The sequence below is a fragment of the Copadichromis virginalis genome, linkage group LG16 (assembly GCF_057382275.1).
Source record: "Copadichromis virginalis isolate Kocher_CV1m ecotype Utaka linkage group LG16, C_Virginalis_male_GT1.1, whole genome shotgun sequence".
NCBI classification, from domain to species: Eukaryota; Metazoa; Chordata; class Actinopteri; order Cichliformes; family Cichlidae; genus Copadichromis; species Copadichromis virginalis.
The window spans coordinates 12,358,029-12,378,051 of record NC_140633.1 but is presented as its reverse complement, the minus strand read 5'-3'; the positions used below and the strand labels follow the sequence as shown (position 1 = coordinate 12,378,051).

The 20,023-nt window shown below is 38.8% G+C and overlaps 1 protein-coding gene across 1 annotated transcript; it reads right to left on the bottom strand.

Annotated features, from left to right (window-relative positions):
- Positions 1 to 31: 31 nt before the first annotated feature.
- On the bottom strand, positions 32 to 13,542 carry LOC146690351 (transmembrane protein 237A-like). The gene is made up of 11 exons (XM_085435375.1): positions 13,003 to 13,542; positions 9,538 to 9,619; positions 9,310 to 9,438; positions 8,832 to 8,937; positions 6,279 to 6,433; positions 4,842 to 4,962; positions 3,729 to 3,920; positions 3,209 to 3,282; positions 2,065 to 2,152; positions 1,309 to 1,430; positions 32 to 652 (listed from the first exon to the last, which is right to left on the bottom strand). Exons 2-11 carry the CDS (start codon positions 9,605 to 9,607, stop codon positions 585 to 587), a joined length of 1,125 nt encoding a protein of 374 aa, XP_085291501.1. The 5' UTR covers positions 9,608 to 9,619; positions 13,003 to 13,542; the 3' UTR covers positions 32 to 584.
- Between the last annotated feature and the right edge of the window lie 6,481 nt (positions 13,543 to 20,023).

The window sequence follows — 20,023 nt, the reverse complement described above, 5'->3', positions numbered from 1 at the left end:
ATGCAAATGATGACGGCAAAAGAGGCAAAAAGAGCTCGGAAATATTACAATGACTTATAAAACAGCTACAAACAAACAAGGCACACAAAATGACATCAAAGGGATACACAAAAGGATGGCTACAGATACATCCAAAGACATGCAAAGTGACTTCCCAATTACAACACAAGGCATCAAAAATGCTGTTGTGTATACAAATTGGTATAGGCAAAATGGGTAAAATGACCACAAACAGAAAACACACAAAGACACAAAAACTGATGAGAACACAAAACACAACAGACACACAAAATGACTTCACAGACAAAACTGCTAAAAGGTGCAAACGACCATAAGCAAAAATAGAGGAATGAAAATAATACAAACATTTACAAGTGGAGTACAAACACCAGAAAGTATTTTATGCTCTTCTGGCGCTTATTCCCCTGCAGAAGTATCAACCACCTATCACCATATAGCCTTTATTAGTTTATTTGCAAAATCAGTTCAAACACAAAGCTACATTATACAACAACATAAATGAAATTAGTAAAACAGACTTGGAGTCAAAGACAGAGACAAAGACACAGTGAGAGAGAAGGTTTTCAGGCCGGAATCTCCAGGTTCTCATCTCCTCTCGGGTATCCCTCCACTTCCATTGTCATCAAAAACTCTGCAAAAGGAAATCCAGACCATCAGCTTACATTTCTACAAAGCGCGCACACACTGGCTTGATGACATGTGAATGTCTGCCTCGTGTTTTAGGGTTTGAACATGTTTCACTTTGCTTCTATCTAGTGGTGATGTAAAGAATGACACCTGGAACACAGCAATGCATCAAAAGTATTACTTTTATACTTTGTACAGCTACATTTAAATGAAAAAAAAAAAAGTGATGTGTCATTAATCCTTCAGGCTACTTGGTGTATTTGGAGTCCAGGAGACTCCATGTGCGTGTGCTGTGTGGCCAAAACACCTGGCAAATCCTACAGAAGCCTTTTACGATTTCTGTTGTTGTAGTTTTATTACCATGTTTTTAGTTTATTTCACTGTTTCCACAGGATTTGAAGTATCATTAAAGTTTCCTGTTTGCTCAAGAAGGTGTCCCCAAAGTTAAGTAACATCCCTCTGTGTGATTTTTACATTTCAATTTCTATTAAAAAAAAGTTTTGTAGCTTAAAAGGAATACATATTTGTTATGAGCAATAGTGTATTTTTGTACAAGTAATGCAAAAGACCAGAGAACTGTACTTAACTACATTTGGTTACTTTCATCACTGGATGATGGAATGTCTCAAGTCATATCAGGTTAGTTTTAGCTAAACTTGCCTTCTGTGTAGTCGATGTCCGGTCGTGTGGAGACGACGGCCCAGGCCACGCCCACCAACAGCGCCACCACCAGGTTCACCACAATCCACGGCCGCAGGATCTGCTGCTCTGAACCAGGAGGCCTGCAGGACATGAGGGGTTAAATAGCAGTTATTATTTTACCATTCCATGTCAAGATTGAGTCCTCAGGAGGGTTTTCCAGCCATGATAAGGAGAAAATAGCAGCACTCCAAGTTAAGTTTAATAAAGGTGCAATGGTGCCTCAGGTCTCAGTGTTGTTAAAAGGAAGATGTTCCTTTTATGTGGAAATGTGTGAATGTTTTCTGGACACTTTTGGTTTTTAAAAGAGTTTTGTTTTTAAATCTGCCATACAATTAAAATGTAAGTATTACTCAATATATAGAAAGATATTCAAATTAGTTTCATCATGGGAAAAAACAACATTTGACTACAATTGCCTGAAAATGCCTAAAAATGGCTAAAAATAAACTTCTCATACACGTTTAGTGTTCTACTAGAACCACAGAAATACTAATAAAGTATTGTATATAATGTAAATGTAAAACACCTGCTTTTAAACCATCCTGCATCAGATATTTCCTTTTAGCCCTTTAAGCTCCTATCAGTTTTTAAATTCAGTTGCCATGTCAACCTTGAACTTTTTGTGGAAAGTATTGCTTTCATCTGTTTTCCTCTTTGCTTTTCCAAGATCACGCTAAAAATGTTGACTTATAAAAATGAAAACAAAAATCTCACCACAGAGTCTCATTGGCAGTGGGATACAGGTTGATGCGATCGCTGGCCATTTGCTGGCTGAGGGACAGGATCAGGGCTATAAAATACACTGAGCACACAAAGAGAGAAGATGTTTGGATACTTACAGGCATTTAAAAAATAACATTTTTTCAGTTTTCTATGAGATCCTGTGAAAAACCAGTAAGAAAATAAAAAATGACCAGGTCCAACATGCCTAGGTTCATGATTCATTAGCTTTAGATCTACCTTAACCGGCCTTACAGTGAGTAATTGTTTTCTCAATGACTTTATCAGTCTCTAACATTGTTGTGGAGGAATTTTGGCCCACTCTTCTTTAAACCTTGGATCTTTCAAATTTGTAGGCATTTGTTCATGCGCAGCTCTATGAAGCCCCACAGCATTTAAGTGCGAATGAGGTTTGAATTTGCTGCCAAGCTGGCGATCATTGTTCTTTTACATGACCCAGGGTAAGCCAAATATTACCTGTCAGACAGATGACTTCGCTTTTGAATACTTTGATATGCAGAGGCGTTCATGGTTGACTCCATTAGTACAAGGTGTCCAGGTCATGACGCTACAAAACTAGCCCAGCTCAATATCCTTCCACCACTGTGCTTGACAGTTAGTATGAGGTATTTGTGCTGATATGCTGTGTTTGGTTTTCTCTAAACTGTCCTTTGTATTATGGCCAAACATCTCCACTTTGTCTTGTTTCAGAGGTCCTGTGGTTTGTTCACATGTAACTTTGCTAACCCAAGCCGTGCTGCCATATCCTTTTAAGAGAAAAAGAGGTTTCCTCCTGGCAAACTTTACTTTTACTTCTTAAGGTTGCTAGGAGAACACTGAGATGTAGCTCTTGGTTTTCCTGCAATTTTTAACTGCACAGTCTGACCGTGGGGGGAATTTGGTGCTATGTCCACTCCTGGACTTTGGAATGACAGACCAGCAAATTGCTAAAGCCTTGATATAATTGAATTAATCAGGTGCATTTGATTAGCAGTACCTGGGTCCTACTTACTCTTGTAATTTCTATGGAGGGAGTAAAGGTGTATTCTAGTTTTTTACAGGACTGCATAGTCCTTAACCACATTAAGGCCTTAACATCAACATCGTCATCATTCTGCTTTTGTCTTGTCTTACTTACAGAAGGAAGCCAGAGCGACAGGATCCAGGGTGAGGAAGCCTCTCAGGGCCATGGAGGCCTTGGCCAGGTTCACTCTGCAGATGATGCAAAACAGCAAGGCTGTTACTTTTCATCTTCTTATTTATTCAAGTCAACAATTCCTGTCCAGCGGGAATTTGGACAATTATGAGACTATTTCTTTCAATTGCTGGTGGAAATACAGGTCTCCAGTACATGTTTCCACCAAGTGCAGATTCTTAATTTCTTTTAAATTATAAGAGCAGTGAAATTTGGGGATCGTTAGTTTAACATTTGAGATGAACAAAATACAAGAACAATTAAAACAATAAGAGCTGAAAGATATAATGTAAAAATGCATAAGTTGAATAATTAAAGATTCTTCAAAGATAATTAATATGACATGATAAAGTCCACAAACTGAACCGCACTCCTTTAAGTAGCTTAAACAATGACATGGGTTCCACCTCCGCTTCGCAATGAGACTGCAGAGGTAGACTTCTGAGTTATTAAACTCACAAACCTGTCAAATGCAGACACAGTGCTGATGGCCAGCAGCAGGTAGAGCAGAGACTGAGCTGGGTAGGCCAGCAGGTGGTACTGCTGCAACAGGTTGGGGAGCGTGGTCATCTGCTCGCCCGCTAAGACGTACACAACAATGATGTTCCACACTGCGAAGCCGGCCAGAAAACCGTGGCAGAACAGACCTATCACCCTGCAGGTGGAGATCACACCACAGGACCACGTTAAACTGGTTTCATGGCAGCTACTCATGCTACTCATTGAAAGTCTTTGTTTCTCTGTGACAAAACAAGAGAAAAGAACTGCTGAATTGGTGTATTTAGGACCACTGCAGTATGGTGGCACAGTATGTGAAATATTTTATATCAGATATACGTTCACCAGACACTTCATTAGTTACACCTTGCTAGTACAGGGTTAGAACTCCTTTTGCCTTCTGAACTCTCTGAATTCTTTGTGGCATTATTCAACAAGGTGGAGGAAACATTCTGGTCCATGATGACATGCTGGTGCACATTTCCTATTCCAGGTGCTCTTTTGGTTTGAGATCTGGTGACTGTGAAGGGTATTTGAATACAATGAACTCATATTTAAGAAACTAGTTTGAGATGATCTGAGCTTTGTGACATGGTGCATTATTCTGCTGGAAGCAGCCATTGGAATACAGGTGCACTGTGGTGATAAAGCCATGTTTAAATGATGCTTAGTTGGTACTAAAGGGCCCAAAGTTTGCCCACATACCATTACTCCATCATACCCAGCCCAGCCGAACCTTTGATATAAGCAAGGAGGGGGTCCATGATTTCAAATTCTGAGCCTGCCAGCCTGTCACTAATACATACTATACTATCATACTCAGACCAGTCTGTCTGGTACTAAGAACCACGCTGCATTCGAAGTCACTTAAATCACTTTTCTTCTTCATTCTGATGCTCAGTCGGAACTTCAGCAGTTTGTCTTAATCATGTCTACATATCTAAATGCATTCGTTTGCTGCCATGTGACTGGCTGAGTAGACATGTATAAGATACATAACAGTTTGAAACAGCTGCTGCAGCTAGCTCCTGCCAGTGTTAATGTAACCCATTCTATGTGTATGTGTGTGTCTGCAGACCTGAAGCTGCTGTGGACTCGTATTGCAACATCTCTGGTGGTCCAGAGCTGTCTCGGTTCCATGTAGTCATCCATCAACTCAGAGTGTCGGAGATGCTCCACTCGCTCTCCCTGAAACCGCCCTGAACACACACACACACACACACACACACACACACACACACACACACACACACACACACACACACACACACACACACACTTATGTTTCCATCACTTCAATTTTCTGGAGAAAATAATCCGAACCAGATCCAAACCTCAGAATCCAGCCATTGTCTAAGAACATAATAATAAACATTATTGGGAGTTAAGTGAACTTGTTTTTAACATTCACAGCTTTACATGTTGACCAGTCAAATTATTCTTTGTCCTGAGCTTTATTGGATGGGGACAGTGAAGATAGAAAGATAGAGGAAGACATGCAGCAAACAGCCATAGGTTTGTCTCAAACCCAGGCCTACTGCTCTTTGGCCATACAGCAAATGGTCACCTGCTCACCCACTGAGCTAAACCGGGTGCACCGATCTGACATTTAAAAAAAAATGTTTACATTTTGAAATCTTGAAGAGCAGCAATGACATAAATGATCATGCGGTCATTTCAGAGCCAGCAGTCAGTTAAGCCATGCAACACCAAGTGCTTGGAGAGTGTCTGAGGAGATTTGCAGGGTCAGATGAGGTCAGCTGCCAGTGACCTACATAGACAAAGCGCCTGATGGATTAAAGAGGCCAGTGGTCTGGCTAGGAAGGTAATTCTAATTTTTATTCAAAAAATTAAAAGTAAAACCAACAAACAAAAATTCAAGCAAATTTTATTTTGTGAAATATTACTAAATAATTTATTGGAAAAATCAAAAAATAAAGGGGGCAGATAGGACTCAGGAGGTAAAGCTGGGCACCTACTAATCATGAGTGTGTGTCAGTGTTCTGTTAGTTAACTAACAGAACACTGACACTGTATAGTTTATTTATATATAGAACCATGGTCTTGGAGGAATCATGGTCTTCACTGTGTAATGTACCACTGCACATAGTTGAAATGGCACTAAAGTGACTTGACTTGGCTCATACTATATAACTGCCAGTCCATTTACCACTTAAATGAAATGTTCACTGGTCATGTCATGCCATGGTTTCATTTATAGTATTTAAAGGAAGCAGTTTGTAGAGTTTGAAACTTCTAGATGCTTTTCTACATTTAGCTTCAGCCAATACCTTTTGATTAGCCTTGTCTCATGCTCTCTTTCTTTATGGTAGATTTTTGTTCTGTTTTCACTGTTTGTTTTTTTTCACTGTTTTCACTGAGATTTGAATTTGAATGCTAATCAATAAAATCAAAAATCAAAATAGCTGTTCACATTCATGGTCAAAAATGAGAAGGATCATCATCCTGCTGCCACGTTGTGTATTTGATCCTGGTAAATCTGATTCATACTCACGGTTCCTCTCCACAAACACTTTGCCAGCTGGATGGCTGTGTCCGTGCGGGGCTGAGAACAGGGAATGCTGGGGGATGGGCGACTGGGAGTCTGTGATGATATCGTCATTTTCTGCTCCCAGATCATTGCTGGAGTGCTCTGTAGCCTTCGCCTTCCTGTCAGGTGACATTGGGAAGAGGGTTTTGTCACATGGCAGCACTAAGTCCATCCATTTATCCAGACTGAAATATGTTACTGCTTTTTAATAACTTTAGTCATTATTAGGTGTGGACACATGGACTGACATGAATATGTCAACATTGAACCCCAAAACAAAAAAACAGCTTTTAATCTCCCCTTTTCTTTTCTTTTTTTGTGAGTTGCCATAGCAACCAGGGACTCTTGCAAGGTGTTAGAAATCCAATGAGTAATTGGAGACAACTGTAATAATCATTATGGCTTTGGTTGTGTACGTCTGCATGCTGGGCTTTGTTATCAGGACATTGCTGACTGTTGCTTTAAGCCAAGCCAACACAGCTTTTTGAGCTGATGGTGAGTCCCAGTTGTTTAACCTTAGTGGGGTTATCACCTCAAATGCTTATGACTGCCCTGTCATGTGCTGGATGACTGATAACCTAAGACATGCTAGACTATCAGCACATAAAGCTCAGAGACCTCTAAAGGCCAGAGTCTACCAAGAGACGCAAGCTTTTCAAAATAAATATGTTTAATTTATGAGTGTAAATGGGAAGTAGGTTTTCCTTTCAAAATCAAATCCTCTATATGTTACACAAACAACTCTTAGTTGTGTCTTTATTCACACAGACTCAGTGTGTCTGTGTGAATATTTTTGCTCACATTGAAAATAAGGGACAGTGTAATAGGAGATAAGTTGAATAAAAGGTGATAACCTCAGCTGTTAGTTAGCTACATTAAGCTGCCATCAGGGCCTTTTACCTTCCATTACCTCTTATTACTGTCAAATAGCTCATCTCCATAACAATAGCTCTCATTGGCTCATAACTGATCTAAACAACAGGTGCATTGGCAATTTACTGATTTATAGATATGGTAGTACAAATCCTTTTGTTTGTTTTGTTCTTGTAAACCCTTTTGCTGGGATGGCGGGAAAAATAGAGACACACAAACAAAAAGAATGCAATCGTAAAAACATGATTATGAAAAATATTACCATTTTCAGTCTTATTACTGTGACACGTTTAAAAGAAGGTGGCACATCTTCTTCTATTAATACATGTGAAAATTAAAGAAATCAGATGCTGTGGTTCTGGAAGCAAAATGTTGACTGCAAGCAGGCCAGTTTAGTACCTCGACTCTTATAGTGTAGAACTATGCTGTTGTAATGTGTGCATAATGTAATCTGGCATTGTTGTGTTGAAACAAGACCATTCTGGGAAAACATTTTGGGGATTTTGATTTTTCATTACCTGTATATATGAATTTTTACAGCTCACCTTTGCTTTTCAATTCCATATTCATATTTTGTAAATTTAGGCTATGAAATGTAGAAGTTTACACATTAACTTGGCAAAGGAAAGATTACTGGTTCAAATCCCCTATGAGGTTACATCAAACAAAAAAATGAGCGTTTAGTGACAAAAGACAGACCAGGAAACACTAACTCCAGGAGTACTGCTTCCATGATATTATCTTGGTAAGTAGCAGTACAGAAATATCCAAGAGTTATATCTCAGTTTACAAAGGTGTTTCTGAATAAAACACAATACAGCTGGAACAATGTCCTTTTGGCTATAATGCACATGCACGCTACATTTGGAGAAAAAACTGCATATCAGCACAATTACGTCACACCGACTGTCAAGCACTGTGGTAAACTACGGATGAATTGGGCTTTTTTTGCTGCCACAGGATCTGGACGCCTTGCAATCACTGCGTTGACCATGTACTCCTATCATGCAGCAGGACAACATGCTCAGTACAGCAGCAAATATGAAGGAGAATGGACCAGATTTCCTCCAGTGTGAGAGACTGATAAAGTTATGCAGAAAATGATTACTTTAAGTTATTGCTGCTAAAGAGGTTTTCCTTTCCACTGTTGCTAAGTGCTCATTCATAGGGAGTTGTGTGACTATTCAAGGTTTCTCTGTAATGTAGGTCTTTATCTAACAATATAACACATCTTTGGGCAGCTGTTTTTATGATTTGGCACTATATAAGTAAAACTCCGCTGAACTGAATTGAATTGCATTGAACTGAAATTGGTTTTACAAGCTACTGAATCATTGGTTGTGTTTTGCTTATTACCAAAGTCCTATGAAAACATTCTTTTTCATATTACTGACAGTGACTAAGTTTAACTTTTGACATCACTTCAGCTAAAGCTAACTGCCACAGTTTACTAATGATTACCTTTACCATAGTTAATGCTGCTGCTTGTACTTTCCTAATTTGATTCCTGACTGTCACAAATGACGAGTGAACTCTTTACTGAATAAAAAACTGAACGGATTAGTTCTTTGGATGCATTTTCCCATCAGTGTTGGTTTTCCATCTAGCTCAAATATGAGGATCTGACCTAATGCTGGTACTCACCTCTTCCTTTTTGTCCTCCTGGTTACAGCGACATTCATTTCTTCTCCATCTATCACTGATTCAGCAATGTTGCCATTTGGCATATCAGCATGCTCTGTTTCGTGCTCTGACAAAGAAATATATGATGTGAAAGCTTTGAAGGTCACAGTTGTCAATCATGATTGTTAGCTGAGGCCCTTTATTTTTTTTAATCTCGCTTGTTGTCATGCAGCCCATCATCTAACATCTAATTTATTCTGTGCCTTTAGAACTCCCACTGCCTCTATGACAATTACAGGAAAACTGGCATATGTAACAAGAAACAGAATGGGTGTAAAGTACATGTAAAAAAAAATCATGCAAATTCTGATCAAACAGACTGAAAGAAAGAATCAGAAATTCAGACGTACTTTTTGTCTTCTGTATAGAATTAGTATTGCCTCTGGATTTGGGTCACAACCTTTTACACATGTGTTAAAGCTAGTAAAGGTTTTGTTACCAACTGTAGGTGCCTTCTTCTTCTTCTTCTTCTTCTGTGGTGCTAGATCCTGTGGCTCTGGGGTCAAAGGGTCTCTACTGTCAGAATGGCTCCTGTTGATCACTTCCTCCATCTCCACATCCAGGGCGACTAGAACAGAACAAAAGAGAAGAAAACAAAATAAAAATACTGGACGATAGAATACATTTTCATTTAAACTACAGGTAGTAGTGACTGTCACTCCCTCACCGTCTCCCTGCTCTTCCTCATCAACAACCTCTTTCTTCACCTTCTTTTTCTTGTTCTTGACAGCTGGCATTGTGTCGTTTTTCTGTAAGGAGCACAAAGAGAAAGACAGAAAAAGTCTTTATAAAATCAATCACAAATCTCTCTCAGTGTCTCACAGAATATCTCCCTTTAGAAAGCAATTCAGGTCAGTTAATTCATGTTAATGAGGATATTGAGGTGACTAGTGGTGATGCCAGTTTGAGACAAATGGATTAGGCTGAAGCTCTGAGGACAGGTGGTTAAGAAGCACACCATAAAGCACAAAGCACATGGTTTGGTGAAGAGCACCATTTGTAACACACTACACTGTAATGGACTGAAATCTTGGGGCATCTACAAAGTCCCTATGCTTAAGAAGGCACATCTAAATGATTCATAGAAGGCTTGGAATAAAGTGCTCTGGTCAAAAGAAACCAAAATCGAGCTCTCTGGCAGGAAGAGGAATGCTGATCATGATCCAGAAAACACCATCCCAGCAGTTAAGCATGGAGGTGGAAACTATATGCTTTGGACTGTTTAGCTGCTGAGGGTAAAAGACGATTTCACTGCATCAAGGGTCACTGGATGGGGTCACGTGAGGTAAAATCAAGGACAAGAAGGCGTGGCAAAAGAAGTACATTAAGGTCATGGAGTGATGTAGCCAGTCTCCTAACCTCAGTCAGGAGAAATGTGTGGAAGGAGCTGACACTTGGAAGTTGCCAAGCAGCAGCAAAAGAAACCTAACAGATTTAGAGTTTGTGTAAAGAGGAGTGGGCCAAAATCCATCCTGAGATGTGTGCAGACCTGGTGACCAACTGCAAAAAACGTGGTATTGTTGTGCTTTCCAACAATGGTTTCTCCACCAAATACAACGTTATGTTTGGCTTGAGGATCAAATAATTATTTTCCCCACTGTAAGTTTAATTAGCCCAACTGAGAATCAAACATAGCGTTTTGTCCTACCTGCCCAATGAATGGAGACACTTTAGGCAATATATTTATGCACCACTCCTAAGGCCTAAACAAAAAATGCTTGAGTAAAATTGAGAAGATCAGTGACTAGATTACAAAAACGTATACACAGTGACTTTGAAGTACCACAGAGCAAATGCAGTGCTGTACAGTAATGTCATAATTTTGCATTTAACTTCCTCTCTATGAAGAAAGGTGTTGGTGGGTTAAAAAATCCATCATCAAAAATAAAACATCAGTAGCTTGTGCTCACAATGCATTTGAGCAAACTTTCGAACACGTTATCATCTAACATTTAAATGAAGGAATGATAGACGTGGAAAAAATGAGAGAAGTTGTGTTGTAGTAACCTGAGAAACACTGTCAGGTTTAGCAGCTCCAATCACATTCAATATCAGCTACATGTTACTGGTATTAATCTGGTACTGACTGGTTGAAATGTGCTGGTATTTGACTTTTAATGTATTCATATCAATTCTGATGTCAGAACAAAATGTGTCTCTGTGGGTTGTTAAAAATACATGTTAATATAATTTTGACCACATTCAAGACATGTTATAGACTTATTAAATCTCTGGGTAAAATGAATGAATGAATGAATTCATCCGCTTGTAATCCTGAAGAACAGCAAATTGGTTTCAGTGTAACTGCAATTGGCTGGTTAATTGTGGTAACTGATGTTATCTCTAAAATTTTTCCATATCTCTAAAATTAGAAACTATGTCTCAGCGTGATTGTGAAAAAACTAGTTCATGCATTTATAACGTCTAGGCTGGACTACTGTAATCTATTATTATTGCTCTGTTGTAGAAACTCCCTGAAAATCCTTTGGTTGATCCAAAATGCTTCAGTGAGAGTATTGACAGGGACTAGAAAGAGAGAGCGATATTCTCCTATAATGGACACTGCAATAAGACCAGGTTGGTGGGGGCTTCCAATGATGGAGAGTTTTTCTTCTTCACTCACTTTTTTCCCACTCACTATGTGTTTATACACCTCTCTGCATTCAATCATTAGTTATTCTCTTCTTGTTTCCCTCCCGTCGACCCCAACTAGTTGTGGCAGATAGCTGCTCCTCCATGAGCCTGGTTCTGCCGGAGGTTTCTGTTAAAGAAGGACGTTTTTCCTTTCCACGCCAAGTGGTTGCTCAAAGAGAGTTACTTGATTGTTGGGGTTTTGTCTGTAGTATTGTAGGATCTATGATCCCTCCTTCATTTGTTGTCACATATGATCCTATTTATAACATCTATAGATCACTTGTATGATGATCTTTTAACATTGTTTTTACTTTTATAAACATTTCTTATTTGAGGTGTGCTTTTCTGCAGATATACTGCAGAATTGGAAATTTACTGTGTTCTGATAGTCTGGCGCCCTGATGCGGCTGTTGTTGTGATTTGGCACTATGTCAGTAAAACTTAATTAAACTTAATAAACTAGTAAGTGCACTGGGAAGTATTCTAAATTTACTAAATTAAGGGCACTTTAGTCTACTTTTTAATTTGTTATGGCAGCGCTCTCCATAATTTACTGCGATATTGAAGGGCAGCACGGTGGCACAGTGGTTAGCACTGTTGCTACACAGCAAGAAGGTCCTGAGTTCAATTCCACCATCAGGCCGGGGTCTTTCTGTGTGGAGTTTGCATGTTCTCCCCGTGTTTGCGTGGGTTCTCTCCGGGTACTCCGGCTTCCTCCCACCGTCCAAAGACATGCAGCTTGTGGGGATAGGTTAATTGGATAATCCAAATTGCCATTAGGTGTGAATGTGAGTGCGAATGGTTGTCTGTCCCTGTGTGTTAGCCCTGCGACAGACTGGCAACCTGACCAGGGTGTACCCCCCTCTCACCCTATGACAGCTGGGATAGGCTCCAGCGCCCCCCGCGACCCTGAAAAAGGATAAGTGGAAGCGAATGGATGGATGCTTCACATTTGTACTTAATTTTATGCATTTTTCAAGTATTTTTTCAAGTGTGAACAGATCACATGCTTTGTGTCAATTTGGGACACAATGGAAAGGGCACTGGTGTTGAGACTAACCATCAGGGTGGCAGCTGGACAGTGTGACTATATTCAAGGAGCTTTATATTGTAAGGTAGACCCTACAATATTACATACAGAGAAAAACCCAACCATCATATGGCCCCCTATGAGCAAGCACTTTGGCGACAGTGGGAAGGAAAAACTCCCTTTTAACAGGAAGAAACCTCCAGCAGAACCAGGCTCAGGGAGGGGCGGCCTTCTGCTGCGACCAGTTGGGGTGAGAGAAGAAAGGGTAAATGCAGTGGCCTGGGTTTGAGTCCTACCTGAGGCCCCTCTCTGTGTCCTACAGCATTTTCCCAAAATGAGCTTTGGAAGCCAGACTTTCTTAAAAGTAGAATAGATATTAGCCTAATAAATGTAACAACTTTGACTCAACCCTCAGTAAAAGTTTTGTAAGTGTACAGAATAATCATTTTAGCATGTATCTGTCCTTACCTGTGCAGCTGAGTGTGTCTGTGGCTGTGCAGAGGAAACACCACAGACCGTCCTCGTCTGTGTCTGACCTTATCCAGCTGAAGGAAAGCTTCTCAGTAAAAACTCCCCTCTCTTAATTTAAAAGAGGAAATAAAAGACGAGAAGGTGGGGCGAAGCAGGAAGAAGACATAGAGAAGGCAGCTCGCCCGGCTTTGAGACTTGTCTTAGGGTTTAGAGTGACAGGTGGATCATGTGCTGAGCTGTGCTTTGTGGTTGGCGGATCAGTTGTGATGTCACCTGCTGGCTGCACTTCAAATAAGCCATGGATGCTGATAATCTCTCAGTTGTTCTCTCGGGAGATCCAATCACTGGTTACTCTGCAGCTCAGTCATCACGAAAAAGAACCAGGTCCAACTCTTCTCCGCCCGTACCTTGATACACATATTCCCATCTGATATTAAAACACAGAGTAAATTTTGTAGCACAATAGGAAGGTTTTAGGGATATTTGTTGAGGCATAAGGTTCTTGTGGTTGATAGAGTAGCTGGACAACTTGATGGAAGATTGGTTATGCATACTGCACATCATTCCCTTGCTCTTTCCCCCCAAATATCCTGTCTAATTCTGGACATATCAACAATTAATACATTAAAAAAACAATGGTTTGTAGTCATGATAGTGGGTAGCAAAATACTCTTGGATCCCCAGAGAATGAATCCCAATGACTTTGATTAGATGATTTGAGTTTTGAGCAAAGTGTCCCAGCCATCGGGATGGATATCAGTAACTTTACCTCATCGCCACCACCAGATAAAAATGTCATTCAAAAAGACACAACAACCTAATTTAACCTTATAAAATTGAGAAACCGAGCAGGTGTGCTGGTCCTCTGTCAAGGATGGGAGCTCAAAGGTTAAACCTTTACACGGCAGAGATCAGGTCACTGAAACCAATCCTATTAGGCCAACACACACAGACACATGCATACTGTACATAAACAGCTTGAAGTGAGCATCTGAAAAAAGATTACACTCAAAAATAATGATTTTTTTTTTTTTTAAATAAGAAGACTACATAAATATTCAATGATTTCTAAATTACTAGTGAATGTCACCCACCACTCAACTTGCAATTTCTGGTTATGAAAGAATAACCTTTACAAAGGAAAACAGGCTAGTTTAAATCTTGTGTGTGTGCGTGTTAATGTATAAACACTGCCACTTACATTTTCCCACCCACTCACTGGTTTTTGTTTTCTGTTGTTATGTTGGGCTCCACAGACTTCCTCTCAGGGTTGTTTATGTGGATGACCGTCCGGCTGGGGGATGTAGCGAGACAACGCTAATCCTCCAGTTAAATTAGCTGAACTACATCTGCCCTGCAAAGGATTAACCTGAGAAACACAGAGAGGTTAACCCTCTGTGTTTACGCCAGGTGTTTCTCTCCAGCTCAGTGTACGTTCACATCACAAACCAAAATAAATCATTTGCGTTTTAGTGCTCAAAATTATCCTTATCTATTTTATACAGTCGGGTTTAGTGTATTCAGAATCCCTCGCCCTCCTTTTAAGCCAACATCCTAGGTGATCGAGCATTTGCAGTCGTAGCGCCTAAGCTGTGGAATAATTTACCCCTACACATCAGACAGGCTCATACTGTCAATCTTTTTAAATCTTATCTTAAAACGCATTTTTATTTACTGGCTTTTAATACAGCATGAGAGTTATTTGTTAATTCATATTTGGTGTTTGCTTTTAATACTCTAAGTTGTTTTATTATGTATGTTGTATTCTTGTACAGCACTTTGGTCAACGCTCCTGTTGTAATTAAATGTGCTATATAAATAATTAAACCATTAAACTATCCTTCTAAATCACTTTTCTTCATGAGCGGAAGCTTTGAGCAGCAGGTGGGTGGGGCTTCTGCATTCCCAGCATGAGGCTGAGGACCATATTAGAAATATGAGCTCTCTCTGACATCACAAGGAGCAGTGTTGGTCAAGTTACTTGAAAAAAGTAATCAGTAGCTAATTACTGATTACTTCCACAAAAAGTAATCCCATTACTTTACTGATTACTTATTTTCAAAAGTAATTAATTACTTAGTTACTTAGTTACTTTTTAAAAACACGATTTACAACCTGAATAGGTGATAAAGTGATAGCTCTTTCAGCCCAATTCTACTTTTTCTGCATAATCATCATACAAAATGTAATCAAATGGAAAAGTCTCTTTTTAAAACTTGTTTTATCAGTTTTAATCTTTTAACTTTATGCATCAAGCAAAAATTTAATTATATGCAGACTCAGCGGTCCTGTTGCTCTATTTTCACCTGTAAAGCAGGACTGCGGTAGGCGGAGGTTTACCCTGGTGCAGGTGTGCCACGGTCAGTTGAAGAATCCGTGAGTTTCTCTGTGAGTTTCCCATTACGTCGGAGCGCACTCGGTGCTTGCTTGGAAGTTTAGGGGTTTTTTCGCTGTAAAAAGAAGTTTTCTTCCCACGCACGATGGACGCTAATGTTTTTGTCACTTTTTATGGAATCAAACTCAAGGTAAGGTCAGTACTTCCACGCTTTAAACGCTGCACGCTCATACTCTCTCCCACAATCGATATGTGATCCATTGTTGATCTGCACACAGCTGTTGTCACTAACGGAGCACTCGCTTACGTCACTGTCGTGAGACATTCTCGCAAAAAAATCACGGTTTTAGTAACGCAGTAACGCAGCGTTCCTACGGGAAAGTAACTGTAATCTAATTACCGTTTTTGCAATAGTAATCCCTTACTTTACTCGTTACTTGAAACAATTATTAAGATTACAGTAACGCACGCGTTACTGCCCATCTCTGACAAGGAGCCAAGAGAAGAAAAAAGTGATTAGAGTGAGTTTTTAGAGCAGTCTGAAACCTGAGATTTTAGCTCGCTTGCATATATAGTATTGGTAAATACCATTTTGAAATGTTTCTATAATGGTTATTAGAAATAATAATATATGCAAGCTTTGTAATCAAAATATATTTAATGCTAAAGTATAAATATTGTTCTTATTTATGAATTTCAAATTTACTTTTTAAAAAATTTTTTTTTTAAAACTTATTTTATTTGTTTATTTTATGAAGATGCAAAATTGCAGATATTTACTGAACAGAACTAAAGATGTGAGCCTTCTAAAACATACTTCAGTGGATAAGAATATGTATTTACAGCAATTGGCCTCAAGATGTCAGTGTAACCACTCTGTAAAACAGTTGCCTCAGCGCAGATCAAGGTGCTGATGAAGCTGTGGGGCATTTATTAGCTGATAAGCAGCATGTGGAGTCAAGCCGACAGTAACAATAAAGCAAAAGGAAGATTGTAAGTCTAAGGAGGTTTAGCTCTGTGTCAAACTGAGCAAAGTGACAGGACGAAATTACAAAAGCAAACTCTTCAAATGTCATCAGATTCATCCAATAACAGATTAAATACATGAGCGTTTGAGAGAAGTCTGCTAACAGGAGGGATTGCATCTGAAATCTGACACTCAATTATATCAAAACTCTGCTCAGTCAGCTGGTTGGGAGCTCATCTCCTTTTTCCCACCAATAATTTCTGTGAACCTGTTGTGTGCTTCTATTAATGCAACAATGGTAATATTGCTGTTCTGAAATGGGTCATTTTGAAATGGGTAATTAAATCAAAATGACAAACAAACAAACAAACAAACAAAAACAAAAAACCCAACAAGCCCTTTATCTCATTACCTGGTTTCTCTACAAGTGCACATCGTTTGTGTATCAAGTCCTGTTTTATTGTATAAAACACTAAATGCTTCACACTATACAAAACAAAAATAAAGGAAAACAGAAAAGCCTTTTCATTCAGCAATGCTGAACTCACCACAAATAGAAACTTAGGTTTCCCGAACTCACAGACTTTATTTCAATCTTAGAAGTCTACAGAGTCATCTTAAAATTCAGAACAGGCTAATCTGTAACATTATGAACAACTGAAGAGAGAATTCTTCATTCTTGAATTCCACTCTATGTGACGTAGTTTTCCATTACTGTCTACAATAAAATGAAAAAATAAAGAAAACCTAAGACAACCTCAACTCTAAAGTTCTGTGCTGAAATCTCCAGGTTACACATCAGTAAGTTCCCACCATGAACACACACCATTTATGCATCTTGTCAGTCAGATCTCAGCAGCAGATCAAGTAGAAGCGGATTGCTGCTTTCCGCCACTTCAAACACTGACCAGACAGAGGTTGCTAAGCAACTGTTGTGCAGTATTTTGTGATTCAGTTGTCTTTACACAACAAAGAGATGCTGTATCGCTGCTCCTGAATGTGACCTTGTCACCGAGCCACCCACCATCAAGAACAGGACCTTCCAGCAAAAGATGGTATGAGACATCATTTCAGCATGTTTAGCACTTTTAGTTGCCTCAGACTAAACATGTTTAACATGTTTAAAATCAGACATTATCTTGGAAGATAATGCAATTATACTGCAGATTAAAGTCTAATTATGTAATACATACACTACATTAATAAAGGGCTTACTGGTTATGCACAAACATGTGGGAACAGTGCAAGCAACTTGCACTCTTTCTGGCAAGCTTCAATATGAACAAATAAGGTAGGCCCTGCCCACCTCTAAGCTTGACGCTCATTAGTGTGATGTTAGAAAATTACATTTTATTAACTACATCTTGCTCCTGTTACACTGCTGTTCTAGTCACAGACATACAAAAATAAAAACCTTCAAAATACTCAAAGTTTTCCTTACAGTAGGTGTCACCATGGGAACATTTTTCCTAGAAACAAGTTGAAGTGGAAATATTGTTATTTTAACATCGATCCAGGCTGAAAATGGTGGCATCTACTTCATGAATGTGCTAGAAATCATATCTATCAAGAAAAAGCTTCTTTTTATTTTGCCACTATACATACATATAACTATTCAACTACTTCATGCAATCAATCATTCCCACTGCGGCAAATCAGTGGATTTGTAGACATGGTCTACAAGGAAAATTAAGGTGTCGCGGTAAATACAACAAAATAAAATGATATGACCAAGACAAAACTGTGGTATTTTGTAAATATAATAATAAACCAGTGATTCTTGGGATAAGGGACAAAACATGTCCGCCAGATAAAACCCAATTTTGGGGTTAAAAATATGCATACAAGTGTTAACCAACTGACTAAAAGAACCACCAAGGCAATGTTTATACAACAAAACTATGATTTTGCATTTTTTATACATATATATTCGCTTTAAATGGTACAATACATTACCAGTACCTTAAAAATCCATTGTCCAGAAGCAGGTTTGATAATATTAAAATACAGAAAAAAAATCAACAGTAATGTAAAATTAAACATCATGGCTCTCGTCACTAAGTATTTAAGTCAATACCTTATATAATATCAAAATATACAATTGAAAATTTATTTTTACATATTTTCTAAGTGATTAAAATCGTGTCCAGAGTTTTTGTCAACACCATCAGATTTTTTAACAGTATGAAAAAATCAGGAATTATTGTGGGTAGCTTATACTCTGAGGACCCGTTTACCACTTCCTGTTTGATACACATGCCATGAGGTCACTGCTGTGATAATTGTTTTTCTTTTTAATTTAATTTATGACCTACCTTTCTGATAAAACTCTGTCTCACAACCATAGTGCGTCAACACCAAAGACGATGTAATGCAAGATTTAATTATTTTGCTTTATAAAAAGAGCTTAATTTAGGTAGATTGTAGAAGCCATAAGCAAATGATGAAAAACAAGATGGCTTCTGTCAGAAAAACATGTGTTATGAGAGAAAGTAGGGTATTTTGTCAACACCATCAGATGTCAGCACCATCAGGATTTTGGTCTGACGGTGACCCTTTTCTAATGGTGTTGACAAATGTCACAAAAGTGTGCTATTCATCAATTATATTAAGTTATTTTTATTAATATTTCAGTCATATTACTTCTTGTGTATTTTACTGATATTTCTGCTTCACAGATGTGTCAAATATTATCGAATTTGCCTTATCTTGAATCTCATTGTTTATGTATACATCATTAATCCTGTAGGAAAATGCTTAGTCCTCTGCATTTAACCCATTCACTCAGTGATGCAGTGGGCAGCTGCCAATCCAGGATAGCCTCTGTTCGTTGGATTTGAACGCCCAACCTTCCGATCATGTGGCATCTGCTGAGCTATCTCTGCCCTGAGAGCTGGTCTTTAAGTGATGATGTATGAATCCTGCTTCCGGGCCCAAACTACTCTGTGTTTATTAAGCCTGTTGTGCTGCTAAAATGTTTTAATGGTTTTTATCTTGTTCTATTTAATCTGAACAAGCCCCTAAAAACAGTCAGTGATCACTGTCAGCCTAACCATCAGAAACCCTGCATTAGCTTTTATCAGGTGGAAAAAAGTTAGCATTCATCCTCCAGCTTCACTGTGTTTATGTTATGCTAACATAGCTGTGTCGCTAGCGATCACATAGCACATCACTATATACCAGCTAGCCCAACTTCAGTAACCCGACAAAAGTCACTGCTGTTTAGTTTTCTGTCTCCATTTATGTTGGAATGTAGGTGGAAACCAGCGAGCTAACTTCTAACTGTTAAATTTCATATATTCTGTTTTCATGGATGTCTGGATGTTAGACCTGGTAGAGCAGCCACATTGATCATTTTATTAAAGATGAAAGAATTTAGACAGTTTGTAACTCTCAGTGATGTCGCAGAGTTCCTTTGACTTTCGGATCTGCAGCGGAGTTTGGACCTGGAAATGGCTAATGACGTCAGACTTAAAGACCGGATAGCATTTCTATTGCTTAATACATAATTGTGTTGTGAATATTCATCCTTAATCTGTATAAATGCATATGGTTCAGAAAAACTATAGTAATTACAAGATGGTGCATTTCAGGCTAGAATAGCAAAGGGGAACCTGCCAAAGGAACGAAAGAGAAGGAACAGGGATGATCAAAAAAGGAGAAAAAAAATTAACAGCCAGCCTGAGTTGAAGAAAGAGTTTCTCATAAAGGAAAGG

What these genes read in the sequence shown, in the direction of transcription:
- LOC146690351 (XM_085435375.1), bottom strand. Translation starts at nt 9,607, where the DNA reads ATGCCAGCTGTCAAGAACAAGAAAAAGAAGGTGAAGAAAGAGGTTGTT. An exon ending in CGAGTCCACAGCAGCTTCAG is followed by an intron (nt 3,921 to 4,841) that starts GTCTGCAGACAC and finishes CTCCACCTGCAG; the next exon opens with GGTGATAGGTCTGTTCTGCC. An exon ending in GGACATCGACTACACAGAAG is followed by an intron (nt 653 to 1,308) that starts GCAAGTTTAGCT and finishes TTCCTTTTGCAG; the next exon opens with AGTTTTTGATGACAATGGAA.